Source organism: Triturus cristatus, chromosome 9, assembly GCF_964204655.1.
Source record: "Triturus cristatus chromosome 9, aTriCri1.1, whole genome shotgun sequence".
NCBI lineage: Eukaryota > Metazoa > Chordata > Amphibia > Caudata > Salamandridae > Triturus > Triturus cristatus.
In genome coordinates, this window is record NC_140592.1 from 164509379 (window position 1) to 164536347 (window position 26969).

General features: G+C 49.1%; 1 protein-coding gene across 4 annotated transcripts in view; it reads right to left on the reverse strand.

Annotated features, from left to right (window-relative positions):
- TASOR (transcription activation suppressor) overlaps positions 1–26969 on the reverse strand; it is a 1129919-nt gene that overhangs the window by 449930 nt on the left and 653020 nt on the right. For all 4 annotated transcript variants that reach the window (XM_085624658.1, XM_085624660.1, XM_085624657.1 and 1 more), the window contains exon 14: positions 15075–15767. In XM_085624658.1, coding sequence (XP_085480784.1) covers positions 15075–15767 — 693 coding nt within the window. The remainder of the gene's footprint in view (positions 1–15074; positions 15768–26969) is intronic.

Genomic DNA, 26969 nt, shown 5'->3' on the forward strand with positions numbered 1-26969 from the left:
ATGCCCCCACTTGTGGAAGAATGGGCGAAGAACTTGTGGATGCAGTTCCCATTCGTGCATTTGCTGCGCTTGTCTGCTGAGCAGATCTGCCATGGTGTTTTGTATGCCTGGGACGTGTTGTGCCAGGAGAAAGATTTTTTGTGGAATTGCCCATCTCCATATGCTCTGTGCTAAGCGGGAAAGCTGGGGAGAGTGTGTCCCCCCCTGTTTTTGAATATAATACATTGCAGTCATATTGTCTGTGCGAATTAGGACTGCCTTGGCTGAAATTTGTTTCTGAAACGATTTCAGGGCTAGAAAGATCGCCAATAACTCCAGATGGTTGATGTGGAGTAACCTCTGTTGTGGCGTCCATAGACCTTGCACTGTGAGGTGTAATAGATGCGCTCCCCAGCCGGAGAGCGATGCGTCCGTTGTTAGAATCACCTGAGGAACCGGGTCCAGGAGCGGTCGCCCTTTGGAAAGGTTTGTGGTGTTCCACCACTGCAGAGATCGATGGGTGCGACCGTCCACCAACACCAGATCCAACAGCTGGCCCTGGGCCTGGTTCCACTGGCGTGCTAGGCACTCTTGGAGTGGACGCATGTGAAGTCTTGCTTGAGGCACTATGAAAATGCAAGACACCACCAACACTCTTGCTGGGAGAGAGTGCTGAAGAAGGAACTTTTGGCGCAGGGCTTGCATGCTTGCGATCCTGGCTGAGTTGGGATAGGCTATAGCTTTTGAGGTGTCTATAGTGGCACCGAGGTATTGCTTTATGTGAGAGGGTATCAAGTGGGACTTTTTGTGATTCACCGTAAAGCCTAGCTGGTGGAGTAGTTGTATGGTAGTGTTTGTATTTTGTACACACTGGTGGTAGGACGCGGCTTTTATGAGCCAGTCGTCCAGGTAGGGGAAGACGTGAATGTTTTGTCTTCGGAGGTGTGCTGCCACTACTGCCAGGCATTTGGTAAACACCCGTGGTGCGGTTGTGACCCCAAAGGGGAGAACCTTGAACTGATAATGTTGGCCGTCCACCACAAATCGGAGGTACTTTCTGTGAGCCGGGTGTATTGGGATATGAAAGTATGCGTCTTTCAAATCCAGTGTAGTGAGAAAGTCGCCCTGACGGAGGAGTGGGAGAACTTGCTGAAGAGTTACCATATGAAAATGGTCTCAATGGATGTATGCATTTAGAGGCCGGAGGTCTAGAATAGGCCGTAGGGTCTCGTCTTTCTTCGGTATGAGAAAGTACAGAGAGTAGACCCCTAGATTTTGCTGATCGACGGGTACTTGCTCTATCGCGTGTTTTTGCAGGAGGGAGAGTACCTCTTGTTTCAGAAGTGTGGTATGTTCTTGTGACATCGCACGGTGTCTGGGTGGAATATTTGGGGGGGTAGAAGGTAGTTCGAGATAGTACCCTGACCGAATAATTTGGGTTACCCATTTGTCTGATGTTATGGCTTCCCAGGTGTGAAGGAAGTCCTGTAGTCTGCCCCCGACCGGAGTGGAATGGTCTGGGGGGAGCGGGGGAAAGTCATTGTGTGGGCGGTGTGGCAGAACGGGCGGTGTTGGTTTTGCCCCTGCCTTTATTATTGTTTCCTCGATATCCACCTCTTTGGTAGCCCTTTGAGAAGGTATTTTGAGGAGGGGACTTGTAGGAAGTGGAGGCGTTATCGGAAGAGTAACCTCTGCCAGAGCCTCGAAAGGAGGAACGGCGAAAGGAGCGTCTAGGGGTTTGTGATTGCAGGGCTCCCATAGACTTCGCCGTATCTGTATCCTTCTTCATTTTTTCCAGGGCTTCGTCTACTTTTGGGCCAAATAAGTATTGTTGGTCAAAAGGGTGGTTTAATATAGATGCTTGGACCTCTGGTTTAAAGCCTGAAATTCTGAGCCAGGCGTGACGGCGAAGCAGGACACTGGTGTTTATAGCCCTGGACGCCGTGTCTACTGCGTCAAGTGCACATTTAATAGAGGTGTTGGTAATAATCTTTCCCTCTTGTATTAGCTCATGAGCTTTATTCTTATATTTCTCCGGGAGATGCTGCATGAGAGCCTCCAGCTCATCATAGTGCGCTCTATCGTACCTTGCCAGCAGCGCCTGTGTGTTGGCGATGCGCCACATATTGGCAGCTTGCGAGGCAGTGCGTTTGCCTGACGCATCTAAAAGCTTGGACTCCTTATCAGGTGGTGGAGCCTCACCAGATGACTGAGTTGGAGCGCTTCCTAGCTGTGGAAACCACTAGTGAGTCTAGGGGCGCAGGTCCTTTAATATAGACAGGATGCGTGGGGGCTGCCTTGTACTTCTTTTCTATTCTGGGGTTTAAGACCCTAGCTCTAACTGGGTCTTTGAAAACCTTTGTGGCATGCTTGGTCACCCCTTTAAGCATGGGTAATATAGCGGTGTATTTATCTGCTATGTCAAATGTGTCAAGTAGGAAGTCTTCCTCAACTGGATCACTGTGTAATTCCACCCCATGGTAATGTGCCGCCCGTTGTAAGAGGTGGTGGAACCCCAGGGAGTCCTCTGGTGGAGACGGCCTGGATGGATAGAGATCATCCTGAGGCACATCTGGGACATCGGGATTGTGATAATCCTCCCATGGGTCAGGTGTTCCCGGAGGAGTGGGGTCCTGCGGGGCATCTGTGGGATCATAGAATGGATCTCCGTGGTCATCAGGGTCTGGAGACTGGGTTGGAGACCGATGAGGCAAGGGTGGAGAAGGTGGGGGCGGAGATGGAGGGGGTGGAGGGGGTGGAGGAGGTGGAGGAGGAGGAGGTGGAGGTGGTGGGGAGGGAACTCTGAACGGGGATGTGGCAGAGTCCTTCCGTTTTGGTGGTGGAGGAGGAGTTGGTTTGTCCAAAAGTCTTTTCTTGGAAGACAAAATTAAATGTCCAGTACTTGGATCCTTTGTTAAAGTCTTTTGAAGAGTATCCGGTGCGAAAAGCTCCTCCGGCACCGATTTGTCCATCGGTGACTATGTTTTCGGAACCGAAGGCTTCATCGGTTTATCCGCGCCATGCTTTCTCGGGGTGTCCGATTTTTTGGTCGGCGCCGAGGCAGGCTTCGACACGGAAGCGTTGGTGCCGAGGGATTTATGTTTGGTCGGCACAGAGAGGCCGGGTTTCGACACCCATGGCTTCGGAACGGAACTTGTTTTCTTCGGCGCCGAAGAATGTTTGTCGGCGCCGCTAGGAGGCTGGCTCGAGCCCAAGCCGCCAGGAGACTTGTGATGCTTTTTCACCGGGCCCGAAGGTGGGGTGATGGAAGCAGTATGCTTGGCTTTCCCTAGGCCCGGAGGCGAAGGGGTAACCGGAGTCTCTTTCGGTATGGGCGCGGGAGGGGGTAGAGTACTCACGACCCTCTGCGCCGGTGTGATCTCCTCCACGTCGGAGTCGTCGGCCTCGGAAGCGCTGACGATATCTTCCTCCTGCTCGGTGTGCTGCTGTCCCGAAGCTCCGGTGTCTTCTCCGAAGATGTCCGGTGGAGCCGAGGTCGATGACTGCGCCATGGTGCGTCGAGCTAGTCGATCCCGAATAGTCTTTTTCGATCGAAAAGACTTGCAGGCGGGGCAGTCTCGGGCCTCGTGTTCGGGAGAGAGGCAGAGGTTGCACATCTGATGGAGGTCGGTGTGGGGAAATTTAGACCCACATTTCGGGCACTTCTTGAAAGGAGTCCTTTCCATTGGCCGAGACCGGAGTCGAGATAGGCCCGAAGGCCGCCGCCGATGTCTGGAATCGAGGAAGTGCCGGAGAGAGAGATGAAGTCGATTCCGTCTAAAGAATCTCGATGGACGAGGATTTTTCGTCGAAGGTCGAACTGGAAAGGTTCGAAGCCGGAGCACGAAGTATTACATCCGAGCCCGATGGCGGAAAAAAACAATCTGAGGATGGAGCCGAAGCCCATGCACAGTACGGACCGAAGGAGGAGTCACCGAACTCGTGACTTCCAAAGACTGTCCAAGAAGAAAAACAAACTGCAAACATCCGGGCCCAACACCAGATGGCGATCTATGCAAAAGTGTATAATCTGCAGCTCATATGCCTCGAACATAGTGTTATCGTTTTTTAGGTAAGTATTTGGTAGTGGGAGTTGAGGTTCTGGGGTTGACTGAGGGGTCCCCCAGGGTCAGGGATGCACTCTTGTTACACCCTCAACAGCACTAGCGCGGCCGGGTGCAGAGTGCTGAGGCCCAATGTAATCCAATGGGGAACAGGGGGCCTCCGGTTGGTGGCTGCTGGCGAGCAGGCCACAAGGTTGTAGGAGCCAAGCTCCTGGTGTTAGGCTCAGGGCATAAGGGGATCCTGTTTAGCACAAAAAGCTTTGAAACGTAGAGACTGTAGATGTACAGGGCTAATGCACCTGTACCCTCACCACTGCCATGGGGCACCCAGGTAGAAGGGAGACTGATCTATGCCAGGGCAGTGGGTTGTAGGGATGGCACACAGGGATGTGTGCCAAGTCAACTCTTCGCTTAGAGAGAGAGGGGGGTGTGTGTGTGTACGTGTGTGTGTACGTGTGTGTGTGGTGGCACAATAAGTGATGCAGCCCTTAGAGGTCTTCCCTGGTCACAGTGCCCTGGGTACCTGTGGTTTACCAGAGGCTGACCTGTGGCCAGAGATGCCAATTGGGTTTGTTTTGGGGAAAGAACAGAGGCCCTGGGAACCTGATTGGCAGGGACCCAGGGCACATCAAGTGAAAGTGCATCAGTAGTTTGGCAAAAAGTGTGGGGGGGGGGGGGGGTTACTGCAACAGAAACCATCCTTCCTACACCTTTTTTAATAAGTGAAGACAAGAGGGGAGCAGTCCCCTAGGGGTGTTGGGTGGTCGTTGTATAAATTCTAGGGTGTGGCTGTAGGCTAAGTTCAGCACCCATTTGTCCGATGTTATGCTGCTTCACTGATGGATGTGGCAGGATATTTTCGCACCAACAGGATGGAAAAGGGTCATAGCTGGTACCCGATTGAGGTCCCGGTTTGTGACCTGCGACTCATCAGTGAGAAGGGGTTCTCCTTCGGGATCCATGTTTAGAGAAACTAGCTGTTGAAGACTGTCAATAAGAGGGCTGTTGGTAGCCTTGCCTGGACTGGTAGGCCAGATACTGTTGGGTGCGCTGGTATCCACCCTTATAGCCTGAAAAGCCTCGACCTCGTGCACCTCAAAAGGGCAATTCACGATACTGCAGAGTACCCAGAGATTTGGCGGTGTCAGTTTTGATGGGCAGCAAAACCTCATCAATAGGTTTCCCTAAAAACGATTCGGCATTGTGCGCCATATCCAGGATTTTGGTCTGAACCTACGGCCTGAATGTAGTTGCTTCCAGCCATGCCTGGTGTCGTAAAAAAGCTGCGCCGGCTAGCTGCCGAAAACCAGTTGTAGCTATATCCATTGCGCAGTCTATGACTTCCATTGCTTCTCGTTCCCCTTATACATTTTCCTTGCTTCTTGTTGTTTGTCTTCCGGGATGAGTTACAACATAGATGCCATATCCGACCACATCTGCCGATCATTGTGGCCCATAATTGCCAAGGTATTGGCAGCTGAATTGTGATCGCAGACATTGTGGAGAAGCGTTTACCAATAGCATCTAATCTGCACCCTTTTATGCAGGGAGGTGAGGTAATTGACATTGAGGTATTCCTGGACCTTCTCTGTGCAGCTTGGGACATGACAGAGACTGCCTTGGTGTAGGAGGCTGGCTTAGTATATGGTGCAAACCTATTCAAGTGATGCACATTGCACTAATCCAGATAACACTGATGGTGATTTTAGTGGTCTTTGATTTAAAAAAAAAAAAAAAAAAAAATGTATAAATCGTTTATAGTAATATCATTGCATTTCAACAGTATAAAGAAAATCTTCTGACGTAAACTCTGTAGGATTGTTCACTGTGAGTATCATCCAAGCTGTTCAGTAAGTCTACAAGCAATAAAAATACAACATCAAACCTCCCACCCTCCGAGTTCTCAGCAGCAACAGTATGGTTTGCATATATGGCGTGTACTCATATGTGCATCTCCCAACTAACGTGCAGTATAGAGGGCTAGGCGTTATTGGGTCAGTATACAAGTCCAAGGGGTTTAGATCATATAGCAGCTATAGAAGTAGTCCCATTATTGTTGTGTCTTTGTTATGAGGCCATGCTCTATACATCTCCTTCCTTCTTTCCGGAATCTCCAGATCTAGATGTGTTAGCTCATGTATTAGGGTCTCTAAGGATCTGGCTATGTCCATGTGTCGCAACCCTCTCTTAGCCTCCCTCATCAGGATTCTTCCCTCACATCCTGCCCACTTTAGGAGGTCTGCTTGCCAGGTGGGTACCTTCGGGCCCCTCGTTGATTTCCAATTCTTGGTTATTTCGCGTTTCGCTAATACAAAAGCCAAATCCTAGAATTCGCTAGTTTCTGCTGTGTGGGGGAACCACCCCAGTAGGCAATGAGCTGGGGAGTAAGGGATCTCCTTGCAAATGACCTTTCCCACTATGCTTGTCACTCACTCCCAACATTCACGCAGGTGTGGACAAACAAATGGCATGTGTAGAATATTCGCTTGTACTTCACCGCAGCATGGACAAGCTGCTCCTTCCACCTGAAAGTGTCTGCTTATGTATTCGGGGAGTCAGGTAGGCTCTATGGAGGACATAATTTAGCAGCCTAAAACCTGCGCTTCTGGATAACTTGGGAATCCCCGTTAGTATGTTGTCTCTGTCTTTTGTCGAAATCAGGGCACCAAAGTCTTCTTCCCACAGGAGACATAACGCCTCCAGTAGGCACAACCCAACCGCATGAATTGCCCTAAATAGGCAGGAGACCCCTTTAATGGTACCCGCGGATAAGGCTATGTAGTAACAGGTCTGTTGGGATGGGGGTTCCGTACAGCCCATCTTCCAGTGTTTCCGTATTGTTGTTGTAAATGCCCTATGCAATAAGAAATGCCCTTAGGGCAACCCAAACTCAGTGCGGAACTCTTCGAATGGTAGAAGCTCATTGTCTCTGTAAAGGTCGTCCTCTATCACCCCAGCTTCCATCCAAGCTCCTAGGGCCCACCAGTTGCCCTCATGTGGAAGTGCATGTAACATGTCTAATGGAATGTCTGATGAGTACGGGATCCACACTCCTACTTTTTGTAATCCCAGACTCCAGCGTTTGGCCTGCACTTTCAGCGCATGAGGGTCTTTCCTAGTTGACCTGCTCACCCTGAGGAATATATGTAATAGTCCGCGTAATGGGTGGCCAGTCACTTCCGAATTTTCAGATTGTCGTCTTTCCAGAGCTTTGTTTTGCACTAGTCACTATAGTTGTCGCGCTATATAGTAGGACTCAAAATCAGGACCACCAGTCCCTGTCAGCCGTTGCATCGTTGCAAGGGTAAACAATAGTAGTCCCCGGGTATTCCACATAGGCAGGTAGCAGCGTGGGCGATATGTGCACTGGCAAGTGAGTTCCCCATTCGAGTGGTGCAGTTCGGAGGGGAGGGTGGACATGCCTCAGTGCCCCCCTTCCAGATGGCTGTAAGGTGAAGGAGGGATCCCAGAGGCGATGTGCAGCAGGCAAACAGGATCCCTTAGTTTGGCTCCCAGTGACAGCAAGCCTCTCTCAGTGGGGGTCACCTTTCCCCAACCCCGCAGTCAATGCGTCCAATGCCTTAGTTCCTTCCCTGAGCCATCAACTGAGTGGCGGTAGTGAATGCCAGTTTCGCACTTGGGGCTGAGCTACTGTGATGCTGGCTCCCTCGTTCAGTGAGGCCGCTGCCCACAGCATGTGTAGGTGCAGTTGCTCCAGTTCCTTTGCAGGGGCGGGAGTCTCTTCAGCAGTTGCAGCCCCACTATCGTCACTCCCCGCTCTTACCTTTAGGTGGGTCCAGTACAGGGCCTCTCACCGCTGCCTCTTCGCTCAAGGCCGTCGGCGGATCTCAGCTCTCGTCCTCTCTTTACATTGCCGATCTCCTCCCAGGTCTCCGCTAGGGGCTCATCGTGAGTCCCAGGCTCCGCTACAATCCAGTAGCTGCCACCGAAGACCAGACGAAAGCAGGCTGCTGCCCGATACGGTCAGACACCTTCCGGCTCTCCCCAGGACACGGGGCCTCGCTCTTCGCTCCTAGGGTCTCTTTGCTGCAATCGTTGCAGTCACTCGCTGGGCAGCGCTCTCTCGAGCTAGGTTGCACAACCTTCTCAGGTAGACCGTCACTCCCCAAGCTCCTTTGGTTCTCAGTTATTGCTGCTAATCGCCGCCATCTTAAATCAGATGCCGTCGTCCAGGTCCGTCAATGATTCCGAGGTGTGCAGTCTTCAGGACAGCACCCAGATAGGTAACTTCCCCCCCAACAGTGTCCAGCAAAGCATTCGGGGTCTTGCAGGGGTGCAAGGGATCAGGATGAAGCCAGATAGGACCCGGCCGCGAGTAGCCCCGAATAGAGCTGCTAACTCCATCGGCATTAAGCCACGCCTCCCTAGTGGTCTTTGATAACCATAGAAAGCTCTCAAAGTGATAGCTGTGGAGAGCAGCCCTCCGGCTGATCTTGAAGGAGTGTTAGGCAGGTTGTTTTACGAGTTTAATCATTAGTGTAAGTTAAATGAAAAGAAACCACACATTGTTTAGCAACAATAAGTCTATTATTATTAAGAAAATGTCTATGGAGGAGTCCTTGAAGAAGTCCGGAGGAACTTAAAGGGAACAGAGTCTATGCCTCTCGGATGTGAACAGGAGGCATGGAGACACAATGCCCACCGATGTCTGGAGCTTCAAAAGAGTTTACTTTTGTTGCTCCAGTTGTGAGGAACAGGTGATGCTGAGGAAGACCAGGAGCCGTACACAAGCTGTCCCACATCGGATGTCGGTTACTAGGTGGTCGGTGGCTGGCGGGAGCACCAACAAGCCTTGGTATCCGCAACTGGCAGGCAAACGTTGGGATCAGTAAGGGACTCACCAACAGTAGGAGTGTCAGAGCAGGCCCGAACAACCAGGGGAGCTCACTGAAGCAAAGGAACAACCTTGGGAGGGCCAACAGGTCGAAGGAACGAGACTCGCAAGAGGACCTCAGGCAGCACACCAAAGATGGAGGACCACGATGCAAGGACAGAGAGGACGCTGATCTGAAGGAAAGGAGGTGCTTGAGGCTGGAGCGTCTTGTTGGCAGAAGCTCTCTGAAGTGTAGAGCCAACAAGTCTTGGCAATGGCAAGTCGACACGGTGCACAGGGGTTTGGTCCAAGCGGCCCGACGAGGGATACTATCCTCAAAATGGCTGAGAAGACCGGTCAGGCCTCTAGGGAGCTGCAGAACCACACTCTGTGTTGCTGTGACTCACGAAGTCCATAGGACGACAGGAGCAGCAGACCAGTCAGATTTGTTGCGGTGTCTGCAGATGAAGGGGTGCGACTCCTTCACTTCAGGGGAGATTTCTTCAGATGTCCTTGATGCCCACAGGTGTTATGGAGAACCTGGATTAAGCACAGACGCAGAAGACTAGAACAGCGAGACCAGAAGCAGCAGGAGTATTCCTTGGTGCAGTCTTGGTTCCAGTCGAAGTCCAAGATGGATAAAGAGTGACATAGTTTCAGGGTCGTCTGGTACCATGACAAATCTGAGGACCCACCCACAGGGAAGTCGTTAAACACCCTAAGAAAAGGATTGGAACCACTCAGGGTCCCTCCCAGAGGAGAGGCTGGACAGACGGGGGATACTCCCCTGTCCTTTGTTCTGTTTTGCGCCAGAGCGGGAACCAGGGGTTCCTAAACTGGTTTCAACTAGAGTATGCATGGAGGGCACCATCTGTGCCCTTCAAAGCAGTCTGGTGGTGCTGGCAAGCACCCCACCCAAACGAATACACTAAGACCTGTCTGAGAGGATGTCTATTACCTTTCACTGCTTGAGCTTGGCTCAGCAGCAGGAGGGCAGAATCGTGTCTGTGGTCGGCAGCACCACTACCTTGCTGGCAGATCCCGAAAGGCTGTTGCTAGGACTACAGGAAGGGTCTACTGAGGGGCTCCCAGTACATGGGATCACACTTCCAACAATGGAATTGCTGTTGGGGTAAGATTCCAACGTCTGATACAAAACATGACCGGGTTTCGGTGCAGTCATTATATAGTTAGACGTCTCGTAATGACTAATGTCCACTATATGACTTAAAATGGCTGACCGCACTTACAAAGCTGGAGAATCAACTCCTGAGTTTGTAGGGGTGTACTGCTTATGCAGGGGCCCCTCACACTTGTAACCAAACACCCTGCCCTTAGGACTGAAGAGCCTGCCATAGGGGTGACAAACAGGTTTTAAGTGCAGTGACCTCAGATATAAGAAAACATATCTGTTGTGAGAGGTACACGCACCAACTCACACAGGCTGCACTGGCATACCTGTAGTCACAGTTTAAGTGGACTGCCATGAGTGGCACAATACATGCTGCAGCCCATGGGAGACCCCTGGTGTATCTATGCCATTGGTACCTCGGTACCATATACTAGGGACTTGCAAGGGGGCACTAGTAGCCAATTGTGGAGGTACAAGAGTACTTACTGGAACCAATTTAGGGGAGTGAGCACAGTTGCTGGGGTCCTGATTAGCAGGATCCCAGCAGACTAAGGCAAAAACAAACTGACATCAGGTAAAAAGTGGGGGAACCATGTCAGAAGGATCCTACCTTCCTACACTTGGAATGCCTAGTGAGGCATGCCGGGGGGCCTTGTATTTTTTGTCAATTCAAAGTAGGACAGCAAATATAGTCAATTATAGGTATGGAGCAGACTGATTTCCTTGTATGCTCCTTACAATCATACAGAAGCAGTCAGACTGCTTCAAAACCATGGGGAGGTGAATCTAGTGGCTGCGCCCTGTATTAGATTGTAAAATCCTCCATTATCAACTGGTGGACTCAGCTGGCTGACGTGGAGGTGGAGATGGCGTAGGGGTTATGTAATCATCCCACTCAGTCAGTAATGGAGGGTCATGAATTTCACCCTCTTCATCAGAAGAGGATGGATCTTCAATTGGAGGTAAATGTAGAAGCGGGTAAGGAGTTATCCTTGGTGTGGGTAGAGGTGGCCTAGTTGGAATCCGAGGGTAAACAGGTTGCGTGGTGGAGTTGCTGAGCGTTTGTCCTGTGGGTGAGGGAGGAAAATGCTCCTTACCAGTATGCATCTGTTCTTGGCATGTAGAGCTGTAGAGTCATATGCTTGTGCATAGATCACCATCTAGTGTTGGGTACGGATGTTTGCACTTTGTTTTTCTTCGAAGAAGTCTTTCCAGTCACGACGTGACTCCTCCCGTAGGTGATGCACATGGACATCGACTCCATTGTTAGATTGTTTTCCCGCAGAGGGTGATAATGGAGCCAGCAAAAGCAGTTAGAAGGAGATGTCCATGAATGTATGTATCTAAGTAAGATGTAACTGCATCAGTTACAGGTACCCTGGGAGGCGGGTGGGCACATACGACTACAGCTCTACATGCCAAGAACGGATGCATACTGCTAAGTAGCATTTTCCGTTCAAGGCATATGAGCTGTAGATCATATGCTTGTGCATAGACTATACAGCAGTTATCTTTCAAAGCGGTGGTTAACCTGTAGCTGTTACAGTAGTCCGAAATAGTGTACGTAAACTGCCTGGCCTGCTCTAGCTTGTTGTGCTGTTAACACATCCACTGAATAGTGTTTTGTGAATGTGTGAGGGGTAGACCATGTTGCAGCTTTGCATATGTCGTCTATGGGTATATTCCCTAGGAATGCCATAGAAGCCCCCAGTTTATGTGTAGAGGGTGCTATAGGGGGAACTGGTAACATTAGTTTAGCCTTTGCATAACATATCTGAATACACTTAACAATCCAGCTTGCAATACCTGATTTTGATATAGCATTGCCCTTGCGTGGTGGAGCAAAGGCTACAAAAAGTTGATTGGTGTTACGGAAAGGTTTTGTCCTTTCAATGTAATAAAGCAATGCTCGTTTGACATCTAGTGTGTGCAGAGCACGTCCTGCCACTGAATCTGGTTAAGGGAAAAAAAACTGGTAACTCAACCAATTGATTAATGTGAAAGGCAGAAATGACTTTAGAAAGGAATTTAGGGTTGGTCTGAAGAACTACCTTGTTTTGGTGCATCTGCAAAAAAGGTTCCTCTATGGTTAATGCATGTATCTCACGGACTCTTCTGAGTGATGTGATAGCAACTAGAAAAGCCACTTTCCCTATAAGTAATTGAAGTACACATCTGTCGAATGGTTCAAAGGGTGGACCCATCAGTCTAGAGAGAACAATATTGAGATTCCACACTGGGGCAGGTGGACGTCTTGGTGGAATAAGTCTTTTGAGTCCCTCCATAAATGACAGGTACTCGAAAAAGAGACAGATGCTGTCTATTCTGGAGGTATGCTGCCATTGCAGCAAGATGTAAGGGGCTAGATGTGCATTCTAAATTGGAACGTTGTAGATGTAACAAATAGCATACAATGTTTTATACCAAAACCTGAAGCGGGTTGATGTGGTTGTTGTTACAGTAAACCACAAACAGCTTCCACTTGGCTGCATAGCAGGCTCTTGTAGTAGGACGCATAGCTTCCTTGATTATATTCACACACTCTGGTGGTAGATTTCGATAGCCAAACTCTAGGACTTCAGGTGTCAGATCGCTAGATTGAGTTGACTGGGATCTGGGTGTCTTATCTCGCTATGGCTCTGGGTGAGGAGACTGGGTGGACGTAGTTTAGGGGGCGTTTTAGGGGTCCCGAGGACAGTAGCCAATGGGCTACTGACCTTAGGGTGACTACACCCTTGGTGTGCTCACCCCACGTGGGGGAGTGAGCACAATCCCTAATCCTGATTGGGGAGTGCCTGCCATCTGCAAGAATGGCGGGCACTGAAGAGTGGGCTTCACCTCGCCTCCCTCACCAGAGGGGTGGGGTTGGCAGAGGTGGGCACACCTTCTGGGATGGCTTTTTTCCCCACATGTCTTCCCGCCGAAAAGAAGGGGAGACAGGAAGGGGGCCTGTTCCTGACAGCAGGAGAGGCTGGGTGTCGCATTGCAAAGGCAGCCAGGCCTTTGAAGCTACCCTGCCACAGATGGCTCTTCCTGGGCTGTGGGAGGTGTGAACACCTCCGCCCAGGAAAGGCTTTGGCTCCCACCCTAGGGGTCCAGAAACATGTCTCGTGGTGGCAGGCTGGCGTGTACCAGTCAGGAACCCCACCAGAGGCTGGTCGATTTTCAGGGGGCATCTCTAAGATGCCCTCTGACTGCATTTTTCATTAAATCCCACACTGGCATCAGTGTGGGTTTAATGTGCTGAGAAGGTTGATACCAAACTTCTCTCATTTTTCAGTGTAGCCATTATGGAGCTGTGGAGTTCATAATGTCAAACCCCCAGCACCATATACCATAATGGCAACACTGCACTTACAATGTCTAAGAATGGACTTCTGTAGGGGTTCAGGGCTCATGCATCTGTACCCTCACCACTGGTACAGGACACCAAGCTAGAGGGGTGGCTGATCTATGCCAGGACAGTGGATTGTAGGCATGGCACACAGGGATGGGTGCCATATCGAATCTTCACTTTATCTTCACTTTATTTTGCACCAAAACACAGCCTGCAATGGCAGTGTGTGTGTGTGTGTGTGTGTGTAAAGGTACAGGGCTCTAAGGGTGGCACAATAAGTGATGCATCCCTTAGAGGTCTTTCCTGGTCACAGTGCCCTGGGTACCTGTGGTACCATTTACCAGGGGCTGACCTGTGACCAAAAATGACATGTCTGTCACTGCTTTGTCAATAAAGCATTTATTTTTAAATAAATGCAGCTCTTTTACCTTAAAGGAAAAGGGGATGCATTTAAAAATAAAAATGAAACATTTCAGTTTCATTTTTAGGTCTCGCCTGACCCACCCCATGCGCTGGTCTGGCGAGACTTATTGAGAGGGCTCCAAAGAGTGCTACCAGGCCAGCCTAGAGCTACAGTGCATGTGCGCGGGCGCCCGCTTTACCGCGATTACTTTCACGGCCGCTTTGATGTTTGATCACGATCACTTTCGCGGCCGCTTTGCATAGCCAATAGGTCTCGCTTTTGGGACCTTATAAGTATTTAGTTATGCAACTGTTGCATAGCTAAACACTTATAAGGTCCCAAAGGCGAGACCTATTGGCTATGCCAATGCTTGTTTAAGGGAAGGCAGTGGTCCCTGGGACCGCTGCCTGCTCTTCAAAAAATATATGCGCATCCATTCCCAAAGGTAAAGGGGTCCCCTAGGGACCCCTTCCCATTTGCGAGTGCCTTACCACCCTTCTGAGAAGGGTGATAAACTGAGTGTTTTGTGACTGCAATTGTGGTTGCAAAACATTCATACAAGGGTTATGGACTCGCTATTAGGAAGGGACACCCCTGGCACGCCCATTCCTAACAGCGATTCTCTAACTCTATTTTACGAGTCGCTAATTGATAAGCGACCTGCAAAATAGCGTTAGTATATTGGGTTGACCTATTTTGCGGTTGCAAAGGGGGCGAGATCCCCTTTGCGACTGCAAAAAATGGTTGTACATCTGGCACATAAATCCTTTCTCAGTGCACAGGACATGGCATTGTTTCCCCACACCCCATAATATACAGCATTCCATAGCTCCCCAGCTAGTTTATTATTAAGGACATTTGTAGTACAGTCCCTAAATAAAGTAAATGATATCCAAGTACCTGTCCTACGAAGAGATGCCTTTAGCAATACAGAGGAGCATGTAGTTTAGCTTGCTAATAAATATTTGTTTTCTGCTATACACCCATTGGTAACGCAAGGTTTGCGCTATATAAATATCTCTATACATACCAAATGCACACAACTGTCAAAGAACGCAGGGAGCGAAAGAGAAAAAAAATTACTTCATATAGCAAAACATGGCCTTAATCAAGGCTAGTGTTCATTGCTCACACCCATGACGAGAGAAAAATTAGAAAAGATATGGCCCCAGCAGGGATTGCCTTAGGGTGAGTTCCTTAAATGTGCAACATTAGAGCTTTCTATTGCAGTCATTATCATGAACAAAAATGTTAAGAGTATTAAGAGGTCATATCTTAAAAACAAAACACTTAATTGGGTAATTTAATAACAAAATACTCCTTACCTTCGTAATGAACACCTTCTGTATATTCACTTCTTAGTTGTTTACATAAATTTTCTGAGTCACTTTCCAGTTTTCTTTTCAGTCCAATGTTTGTACTGCTGCCAGTCTCAGGTTCCTCATCAACTTGCTTCCTACTCTGAATCAAGTTAATAAGATCTTTCACCTTAACTGGGTCATAGTCGGCATTCTGGAACGATTTTCGTTGCACCGCAGGAGTACTATCAGACATTGCTGGTATATCATAGCTAGTACCATTATTTTTGTCAGTGATTGAGTTTTCAGCTTCCTCTTCTACGACTTCATAATCAGAAACTGGACTAAACTGTTGAAGTTTATGATTTTCTTTAAGAAATTCTTTGGCTTTTTGAACTTCCACTGCGTATGCATTAGGGCCAAAAATGTAGCTCTGTAAGGAACTATATAAATTCTGTTTGTTTCTGTTTTTTGGGGTAGAATATACGTGTTTTTTATCATCTAAACGGGATTCATATGGGTACATAACAAACTCTCGAAATTTTCCACAACTGGTCGCACGGCGCTTGAGGTATTCACGTGCATGCTTTTCTACAACAACATTGAAGTCTCCTGTGGTGTCTTTACGAGACTGGATTATTCCAAAGTGAAGAGAGGGGATAAAGTTAATAATTTCTGGCATGATCTCTTGGTTTTCCTGAATGGCTGTACCTTTGTGTGCTAAAAAAAGAAAGGGAACATTACATTTTATTAAACATTTCTCACACATATACAGCCATGAATTGAATAAGACGGTAATAAAGATGCCACATATAAATTACCATGACCATGTCTCATTATCTTTAAAGATATTACTTACTGGAATGCCAACATCCTTAATCATTTCCTCCTCTTTAATACAATTTAGTCTGTGAAATGGCTCAGTGAGTCAAGGTCTAGTTGCGCAAATCCAGACAGAAGCAAAGCAGGCCTTTATCATTTTGAAGTTGACTAATTGAGTTTCAGTAAACAGAGCAATAAAAAAAATATACATAAGTAGAATCTGAAAAGGGCATAACTGCCCATAGAGCACCACAAATACATCTTATTGTCTCCTTATCTCCTTCCTAGTTCCCATCCTTACATGATAAGGTTTAACTCTTGCATCTTAAATACCCACAACCTCTGAAGCGGTGTTCTCTTTTTATTCCATTGACCCATGACCATTCTCATAAAACCTCGTTTCTCACTCAGCACTTGCTGTTTTCTTTGTGCAGCCTGTTCACCATCTCCGTTTAATTTGAGTTGCTTTGGAACTCTTTACTTCTCTTTTTAATCCTATTTTAGTGCCTTGTTCTGGCGCCTGTGGTCAGATTCCTGATCACATAACTTTATTTTGGAAAAATTGTGTGTTGCATGGGCATGTGCTCTCATGTCTCACTATATCACCCGTTTTCAGTCATGTGGAGGAGAGGCTGCGTTCTTTTTTGGAAATCAGGCAGTCCTTATGTTTAGACGTGATGCTTACCTCTCAGGATTTTTTAACCCTAAAGCTGTGCAGGAAGCTTTTGTTCAGCTTATGACAGTTGCTAAAGGGAGCACGTGGAGGAACACCTCTAGTTTGCTCAAAGAATTAAAAGTCACCTTATTACTTGGTGCATTTGCCCGATTTTAATGCAATGTTTATTGTAGCTCTAATTTAGATTATGGCTATTGTCTTTTCCATTAATGACTTCTCACTCAAGATATCTGTATGCAGCGTTCTATGGGACTTGTGTTCCATCCAAAAAAAACAATTGTGAGAGAGGAGGTTTTTTTTTTGTTGGTTTTTTTAAAATCGCTTTGAGGGTGTCCTCTTTTCTGTCTGAAAAATTAAGGACATTTTTATTTATCCACTTGGGCAGTAAATGCTTTTTCATCTCTATACATTTATTACTTATGTCTTAAATTTTATATTTTAATGGATACTTCTACCTTGCAGATTCCTCACCTGGAGAAGAATCCCATGTGCCAATGCAGAAACTTCAAAGCTCTTACTTTGCTGGTGGGGGCGATGGCTTCGGTAGACGCTGGAAGGGACGTCAAAAGATGACCCCAAAGCCATATAGCACCCGCCTTAGCACAATGTCTTCCGTTCCCTTTTTTTTGGTGTGGATATGGGGCTCGCCCTTTCCTGAGAGTTGGGAGTATTCCTCAAGTAAATGTATCTTCTTTGTGGCACCCAAGCGTTAAGGCTTCAAACCCAATGGGAATAACAGATTTCCATCAATGACCCCTCCACTATTTGCTGTAGGTCTTGGGTTCTGACCAGGACTCTAATCACTGCGACTTGAGTCTCAGTAAGAAAGGCCATCTAGAAGAGTGAGGCTAAGCACTTCAAGGTCAGAGCTTGTGAAGACAGAAGTCACCATTGATCTTAACTGCGCTCAAGATCACCTTCCTATTCCAAGACTAGAAGAAAGAAACAGAAGCGGTGCTCGGGAAAGGTAAATCTCCCCGATGGCTCTTGGCACCCACAGGTTCTTCTTCCTCGGAGCCGGAGTTAGTCCCCTTGAAGCCCGACAAATCCGGGACATCTTCGCTCAGTGGGGCACTCCTCAGGTGGACTTGTCGTCTCCTTGGAACTTTCTCAATGCCAGCAGTTCAGCACCCTCGATCCACTGAGAGGATTTTTGGGGAGACAGGTTTCAGTTGAGGTGAACCTTTCAGCTGCATTGCAAGTTTTTACCATACCTTTGATTCATCAAGATCGGAGAAAGATTAGCAAAGACTGGGCCCAAGTAATTCTCATCGCCCCAGATTAGCAGGAAGTGTGTGGTATGCAGACCATATGCCCTCAACTTTGACTTTCATTCAGGCCAGATCTCCTCTCCAAGTCGGGGGGGGAAATAGTTCACCACGCCAATCTCTGAGGCCTTCACTTACATGCATGGGGAATAGAGCAGGGGCATCTGAAGGAGGTAGATGTCATCTTGTCAGAGCGACACCCTCCCACCAAATCATCTTACTCAGGCAAATGGAGCATATTTGTCACATGGTGTGCGGAAATTAAGGTGGAACCCTTGAAGGTCAGGCTGACTGAGGTCCTTCAATATGAACTTTTTGTTCATAGGGATTGTGCAATAGGCACTATCAAGAGATATTTAGCTGATTTGCCTTGATTCCTGTGTCCTCCAGACCAGCCATCCCTTTTAAAGTCCCCCGCTGTCATGTTTTTTAAAGGGGCTGAAGAATATGTATCCTCCAGCTATTCATGTTGTGCCTCAGTGGGATCTTAATTTAGTCTTGAATTTTCTTATGGGGACTCCGTTTGAGCCACTATAGTTGTCCCTTGAGGACATGGACTCTCAAAACTGTGTTTTTGGTGACTATCACCTCTGTGGCAAGCTCTCAGTTCCCATCCTGCTTTTACTTATTTCTAGCCCACCAATAAATTGGTATTAAGTAGAGCTTCTTTTCTGCCAAACGTGATCACTCCATTCAATCTGTGTCAGTCCTTCACCCACCCAACTTTTTGCCCTTTCCCTCGTAGAAGTAAGAGCAGATCCGTTGGATTGTAGGCAGGCGGTCAACTTCTATCTGTATGCCACCAAGGATGACCAGTTCTTTGTCGGATACTGCAGAATCAAGAAGGCTAAAGCAGTGTAGAAAAGGACTGTCAAGAAGGACCATTCTCTGAATTAAAACCTGGTACGCTTGGCCAAGAAAGACCCCCTAGAAGGCATAACTACTTCCTCCCTTGCCAGAGATGTCCCTATCGCAGAGATCTGCAAGGTGGCAACATAGGCGTCCGTGCATACTTTTGCCAAGCATTACTGCCTGGATTTCGAGGTGCGTAGGTGAGATATTTTGCCAGGTCCGTTCTGCAGGATTTACTCGTCTAATCATCTATGAACCCACCTCCAGGGGTTGGATTTTGCTCTGAACAACATTCTATAGGTGAGTAATCTGTTGGTAGAAGTATCAAGCAGACGAAAAAGTTAATTACGGGCAGTAACAATCTTTTTGGTGGATACTATCTCTACCTGGAGATTTTTCACCAACCCATCCGCCTTCCCATTTGATGGATGAGTTATAGGGAATGGTAGTCAGATCCCAATAAATCTTTTAGTACTCCATTACTCTGTTGAAGTCAATACGTCCTCTCGCCTCAGAGGCTTGGAAAACAAGCATTTGCAATGCAATAGGTCCGCATGTATGCAGTTTGAGCTATTGGCATTGTAAATGAAAATGCCCATTATTTATGTTTTGGTTTTCAAAACATAAATAAAAGGCATTGTTTTTTACAATGCCAATTGCTTAAACCCGCGTAAACCTATTGCATTGCAAACGCTTGTGTATATTGTTGAGGTTCCAGCAGCTCCCTCCAACAATAAAGTTGAACAAAAACTACAACAAAAATAAACTAGCGTGGGCGTGGCTAACCAGCACCCAAGATGGCCGCACTGGAATAGTGCTCCGGTCGGCCACCGACTAAATCTCCCCCTATATCCGTCAAATCATCCGCTTGCCCACAATTCTGCCCGCTACTGAGGCTCCGGGCGTCCGGGGTCCGTCCGGTCCGGACGTGAATTCAACCCCGTTTGCCAACGCAACCAGCCCGGTCATTGCCGGCCGGGTGGGGATCGAGGCTCCGGTCGTGACATCACGCAGCTTCTCCCTCCACCTGCCCGGCGCTGCGAAGATGCCCTGGGGGGCATCAAGTGAGCAGCGGCCCTGCAAGCGATTATGTCTGCCCCGAACTCTCCTAGGCCGGAGGTCTGTCCGGGCCTCCGCGAACCTGCCAGAGTCCCGAGGCATCCGATCCAGCGTGCCCGGAGTGCCGATGGCGTGTGGCGGCCCGAGGTGCATTTCCAGCAGCTGCCCCCGAGGTATACTGATTCTTCTCGCTGGGCCTCCACGCGGAGCTGTAGCTCGCTATTGGGATTTTATCCCTGAAGACACTTCCCCCCCCCCCCCCTCCCTGTCTACAACATGCAGCAGAGTCACAGCGGCCACAGCCGCCTGGCCAACATCCTTGCAACCCTCTCAGCACCACGCCGCTCGCAAAGGTGAGCACAGATCTGGGCCCACACCAGTGATATTTGGTTCCCGTCTCCCTCTTCAAGCAGGGGTCTCGACGCTGCTGATCCTGCCCCTGTTGTCTGAATTCTCGCATATCCTAACCCCGCTGCTAACCTGGTCCAGTGAATCCCCCCAGGAGAGAGCGGGACGCAATGGCCACCGCGAAGGGTTCCAGGCAGTCCTTCTTGCAAAAGCTGGTGAAATTCGCCAACTGTAAGTCAGATGGTGCAGAGGGGAGGCAAGATGGCGCGGAGGCAAAGCAACAAACTGAAGACGGGGCTCCCACGCTGCTGGACATCATGGAGGCTATTCATGGAGTCCATACGGCACTGGAACATAAGATCGACACTGTCTCCATAGACGTCAACCTCATACGTGCTGATCTACGGAACATGGGGGAAAGGGTTAAGACGAACGAAGAGACTGTCGCAACGCTCAAACACTCCACGACACAGCTGGAAACGGCGGTGCGGCAACTGCTGGCCCAGACACCGGACTACGAAGGGTGAGCGAGGAGAAATAACGTGCGCATCCTTGGAGTTCCCGAGCGGGCCGAGGGGCAGGCCTCAGACCTGTTTGTTGAAGACCTTATTCAAAATCATCTGCAGCCTCGCTCCCTCTCCAACTATTTCTGTGTCGGGCGCACCCACAGAGTGCCTGGTGGCCCTCCAAAGCCAGGTGCTCTGTCACGGCCCATCCTAGCGCAAATCTTCAACTTTCGAGATCGTGACATTATCCTCCAAGCTGCAAGAGTCGGCCCGCCTCTCAAATTTGAAAACTCAAGCATCACCTTTTTTCCGGACTTTACCCATAAGGTGCAACAGAAACGCCGCTCCTTCCTGGAAGTCAAATGGGCGCTCAGGGGCCACAACCGGAAATACGCCATGCTTTTCCCAGCAAAACTGCGTGTGCACTCCAAAGGTAAGTCGCTGTTCTTCCAGTCCCCGGAAGACGCCTGGGACTGGTTAGAAAGGTGGCGTTCCTCCGAGGGACATGGTTGCTCATCCACAGATCGCCCCCACAGATCCGACCACCACCTGGAAAAGGTTGACTGAGAGAACTTGTTAAAGGTATCATTGGTCGTTGCCATGAACTGGGGTCCTATCCTATCTTTAGTGTTTGATCGCAGCACCGGCACTAAGGCAGTCCTCACAGTTCCTGACTCCATGGGTGGGGGATCCTATTTCTTTCCAAACGTTATCTGCTACTTATCTTGTGTTCCCCACTTGGGCCATGAGGTTAGGTTAAATGTTTATCTGAGGCCCGATCTTGAAGGAGGGGTTGGAGAGACACTTGGCTCTGGGTGATCGAACCTACATATTTCTAGTCCGGGGCTACAGAGCCGTTAGGGATTCATCCTGGGCAAATGCAATTGTTTTGTAGGGGTGGGGGGCGGGGGACGGTGGGTTCTGGGATAGTTTGGTTGTGTAGCGTTCAACTCTACACGGTTTTATTTAGGAGTACACAAGCGCTCTGCAAATTGGGGTGGTGGGCAGTTCTGAGTCCACGTTGCAGGAAGGCGGGGGTCGGGAAGTGGGGGGTCCGAGGGTGTTTAAGGGTATGTTTTTAATTTCTTATTGTGTTTTTTGAGCAGTGTGTTTTCTACTGTTACATGTAAATTTGCTGAGGGTACAGTCACACAGGTTGTTATATCCTGCATGCCGCTGCTGTGTTTCTGGTGCAGTCCCACTTACCATGCTCCCAATGTGGTCCCTCGGGCTACTCTTGATGGAGCTGTTCAATTCCGCATGGGCGGAACTGTGATCCACTTAGGCTTTTTTCACGTTGGAGTTAGGTATCTTATTATGTACTGTTGTCCTTTTGCCCCTGTGGAAAGCAGGGTTCCAGATCGCCGACACAGATGAGTGACATCCCTACCGCTTCTTCACCGATGGGTCGACTCAAACCTACAATATCTCAAACGCCGCACCCCTGACCTTGTATTACTCCAGGAAATGCACATCCCCGGTACCACCTACTGTGCACTTACTAGATAGGGATATAAACTGATTGCCCACACGGGTTATACACCGGCGTCCAGAGGGGTGGGCATCCTGGTACGCACCTTCCTCACCTTTCAAATCCATAACATTACGCGCGACCCTTCTGGTCGATTTGTCACGGTATCCGGGAGGTGGGAGGGCCAATCCCTCAATGTGACCTCACTGTACATACCTCCCAGGCATCACTCCTCTATCCTGATGGACTTAGGCCCTCACATGTTGAATATGCCGAGGGGGACATTTTGCTAGGGGGTGACTGCAATAATGCCTTGGCTGGTGACCTAGATCGCCTGCCGCGCGGACCAGGAGAACCACAAGGGAAACTCTTGACTGACTTTCTAGCAGCTATGGGACTATTAGATGTATGGCGAACGCTTCACCTCGCCGACAAAAAATACACTTTCCACTCGGGGGTCCATGGGAGTATGTCCTGTATAGACTACCTTTTCTGCCAAGCCACTCAACTCCACATGTTCAGTGAAATGTCCTTTTGCCCAGGGGCATTTCTGACACACACCCCCCGTCCTGGCTCATTATGGCGGTGTGCCCTCTCGCTCTCGTCACAAGATGGCTCTCAATCCGTGGTATCTTAACGTGCCGGAAATATGGGGCACATTGATAAAGGCCATTAAGGACTATTTCATAGAAAATGAAGGCTCTGTCGAATTAGATGGGACGCTTTGGGAGGCATACAAAACAGTTATCGGGGGGTGTGGGGTGGCGGCGGTGACTGGTCACAGGAGAGAGAACCGTAAGCAGTTGGATGACATAGAATGTGAGGTGGCCTGTCTCGAACGTGAACTACATGAGTCTGCTTCTTCGGACAACTCCCACAAACTCGCGGTAAAACAAAAAAAGAGTACAGTGATATAGCTAAGGATGCAGCCCGAGTTTGCTACCGGGCCACTCAACATCGCGTGTATGATATTGGGGACAATGCCAGTAAATTGTTGGCATGGCTGGACAAGCGGGAATTGGCCTCTAGGTGGGTGGCTGAAATCGTGGCTCCAAATGGCGTTAAGCTCTATGACCGAGATGGGATCGCTTAGTGCTTTGACAGCCATTTTGAGCGAATCTATGTCCCCACATCCACCTCCACACAGGAGGCGGCCGCCGAGTTACTCTCCACCCTGCCCTTACCAAGGTTGGTATCCCAAGATGTCACTGACCTAGACACTGCTTTGAACCCCGAAGAGGTCTCCAAGGCGACTGGAGCGCTACAATCCGGGAAAGCCATGGGTCCTAGTGGCCTCCCCATTGAGCGCTACAAAGCCGTCTCCCCTGTGCTTGCCCCGTTCCTCACGCGAATGTATGAAGAGCGTGTGGACCGGGGAATCCTGCCCGAAAACCAGAGACTAGCTCATATTGTGGTCATACATAAAAAGGGGAAACCACCGGAACATTGCAGTTCATACAGACCAATGTCTCTCCTCGACCCGGAGGCCAAGATCCTGGCCAAAATTCTGGCCCTCTTCCTGTCACCCCATCTCCACAAATTAATCCACCCGGACCAATCCGGCTTTATGCCGGCTAGAAATACAGCATTCAATCTCCGTTGTCTTTTCGGCGTGTTGGGCAGAGCCCATACCATCCAAGAGGATGCGGTAATTATGTCCTTAGACGCCAAAATGGCATTTGATATGATCGAGTGGCCGTTTTTGTTTGCCGCACTTGAGAGATATGGGTTCGGTCGACAGTTCCTGTCCTGGATTAGTCTGCTCTACACCAAACCCCTGGCCCGCATTACGGTGAACGGTGGCAGATCTTCGATTTTTGAGGGAAGGGCACGAGGCAGGGCTGCCCTCTGTCACCGTTGTTGTTTGCCCTGGCCCTGGAGTCCTTGGCTTTATGGATAAGAGGCATCCCCCTTATTCGTGGTCTGAACTGGTCTCCGGAGTGGTCAGACAGAATTTCTCTATATGCTGACGACATTCTCTTGTATCTGGCCAATCCCCGATCCTCGATTCACGAACTACTACATATTTTCACCCTTTTTCGGAAGTACTCAGATTACACCATTAAGTGGGACAAGTCATTGATTTATGTCCTGAACGGAGAGCTCCCACGCCTTCCCACGGGCTGCAGCGCCAATAAAGTCACGGAGGGCTTCCGCTATTTGGGCATTTATGTCACAAGGGACGCGGACGTCTTCCATCAGAGCAATCTCCTTCCTCCTTTACATTGCCTTCGGGTAGATGTGCAGCACTGGAAGACGCTGCCCCTTACTCTTCTGGGGAGAACTGCCCTCTTCAAAATGATGGCACTCCCCCGCTTCCTGTATGCCCTACAAAACACGCCATATCCCATCCCGGCCCACTACTTCCGAACGGTTGACTCCGAGGTCCGCACTCTGTTATGGAATGGCGGCACGCCCAGAATTGCCCTGTCCAAACTTACACAAAGTTGGTACAATGGCGGTATTGCTCTCCCTGCGATTCAAGCGTATTATTGGGCCTCCCAGTTAGTGGTCCTCAATCACTGGGCTCACCGTCCGCTCACGGACCCAGTATACAGGATGGGCAGGCTTAATATGTCTGAGGGCAATTCTCTACGGGCATTGTATGGAGGGCCCCGGCACTTACCCCACTTCAGGCACTTACCCCACTTCACTCCGACTTCTACCACAGTTTCCATCTGGCACACGGCCACTGCCTCACTGGGTTGGAAGGGCAAAATGATGTGGTTTACTACGCTGCTGGAATCGTGCCAACTAGGCATGCTCTCGGGACAACCGGGGTTTGATAAGTGGGATTTGGTTGGCCTCTCCACAGTGGGGGACCAATGGACGAAAGGTGCGGTGGTCCCATTCAGTGAGTCACATGTACAATATCAACTGCAGGAGGGGGAACGTTTCGATATCTGCAGGCACGAAGTGCATTATGTAAAGCAATTCCCAAGGGCACCGATCTACCAGTCTTCTCGCCCCTGGAAGACAGACTCTTAGACGACTATCTCCCGGACCAGGCCATCTCTCTGACCTATCGCAAGATACTTAACTCACCGGAAACTCTCGACAAACTATGGGCAAAATGGGGCGATGATGTGGGGGACTTACCCAACGAGGATTGGAGGGAGGCCTTGCTTCTCCCCGGGAGGTGGCCATCCATTCCAGCTTCAGGCTCATTCAGCTTAAAATACTACACAGGGCCTACTATACTAGATCAGCACTTGTTAAGTTGAGACTTTTAAATTACCCGCTCTGCACCAGAGGCTGCAGTTCCACGGGCACCTTCCTACACCAGTGGAGGGACTGTCCTATTCTTTAACAGTATTGGAGTAGGGTTTTTACCCACCATGTCCCGAATATGCCATAAATCTATAGGAACCTCCCATCAACTGTCTTCTAAACATCTGGGACGCCACTGACCTATCTCAAACTGAACAAACGTGGGTTTTGCTGGGCTGTGTAGTAGCTAAGCACAATATAGCTAGAACTTGGAAGGGGGGGTCACACCCCAACACACGGACTGGGCGGCCGACATGGACTGGCGCATGCAGGCAGAAAGAGTGGTGTACGAGTACAGAGAGTGCCCAAGAAAATGGACTAAAATATGGGGTCCCTGGAACGAAAGTAGAGGTTTTCTGTGCACCCCCTTTGGTGAGGATTCCCCCTTCAATGTCAACACTTAGACACTCTAAAGATTTTTAGACTACCCTGTGATGTAATATACCATCAATGCTGTCCCTTATCCATCTGATTGCCTATATGTAATTTGTGTTTATACTGTGTGACTTGTTCATCTTGACCACTGCTCCTTTTTGTATGTATGTTTTCTTTTTGTAATGTTTTTTGTTGTCTCTTTCAATAAAAAAAGAATTAAAAAAAATAATAATAAACAAGTGTCGGCAAATCTAACAGTATGTTTGCCAGCACAAGCACAGGATCTATTGTCCTGACCATTACTTGGTATGAATCTCGCCCACACTGCTGTCATGCATCACTGTCTTAGGCCAGAAGGTCTGTACAGAAGGGGTCCTGAATCCAAAGTAGATAAACCCAGACTTGCTGATCAACACACACACGGGTCTCACACACTGGCATTTAATTACAGTATCTGAGTCTGTGCATACTTAGCAGATACGGGCCCCACGTGGCGTATTAACGGCGGCCAGGAACGCGCCGAGGGAATAGCTGTGCTGCATTCCCACAGAAGGGGTTCGGTAATGTGGGTCTGAAATGTACACACTCGCCTGACCGCCGCCTGACGCAACCCTCGGCTATGGCCGGGGCAAATGCCACCTGGTACTCGGCTGAGGCTCTGGGGGAGGCTGCGCACGGCACACGCCTCTAGGCGCAACTGTGACGTGTGACATCGCCCAGTGGAATGCTGAGGTTTGTCTAAAACTGCAAGGTAGCATGAACTTCGATCGCTGGAGGGGCTTCTTGGCTTTTCATACTTACCAGGTCGGTAAACTGAGTGTTATTAACTTGCAGCGCTTTGAGGCTGTGCAAGATCCACAAGACGATACAGTACAAGACAGTCATTGAGGTATTATTAAGCTCATGTGAACAGAGGGGTGGGCTTGCAGCACATTGATGCGAGGGAAGGCTTTTATAGCATATGATCCGCAGCCTGTCCACCCATGTATTGTTTTTTCCCGTTCATTCCCTGGCTCTCCTGCTTCCGCCAGAGTCTACAAAAAGCGCCCCAATACCTTCGGCTCGAGTTTGCGCTCTAAAAAACCTATTTGGAGTTTCACTTTGTGTGACTCCCCCTGCCAACGTGTGGCTCTCGGACAGCGCTCCAAATTAATTAAATAAATTAACCAAGCGCGGCCGCTAAAGTCAGCAGACCGCGCTCTAAATTAATCAAACAAATAAATAAACCAAGGACACAGATGTACCTTCAAGTTTGGTGCACATATTCCTCCTCTT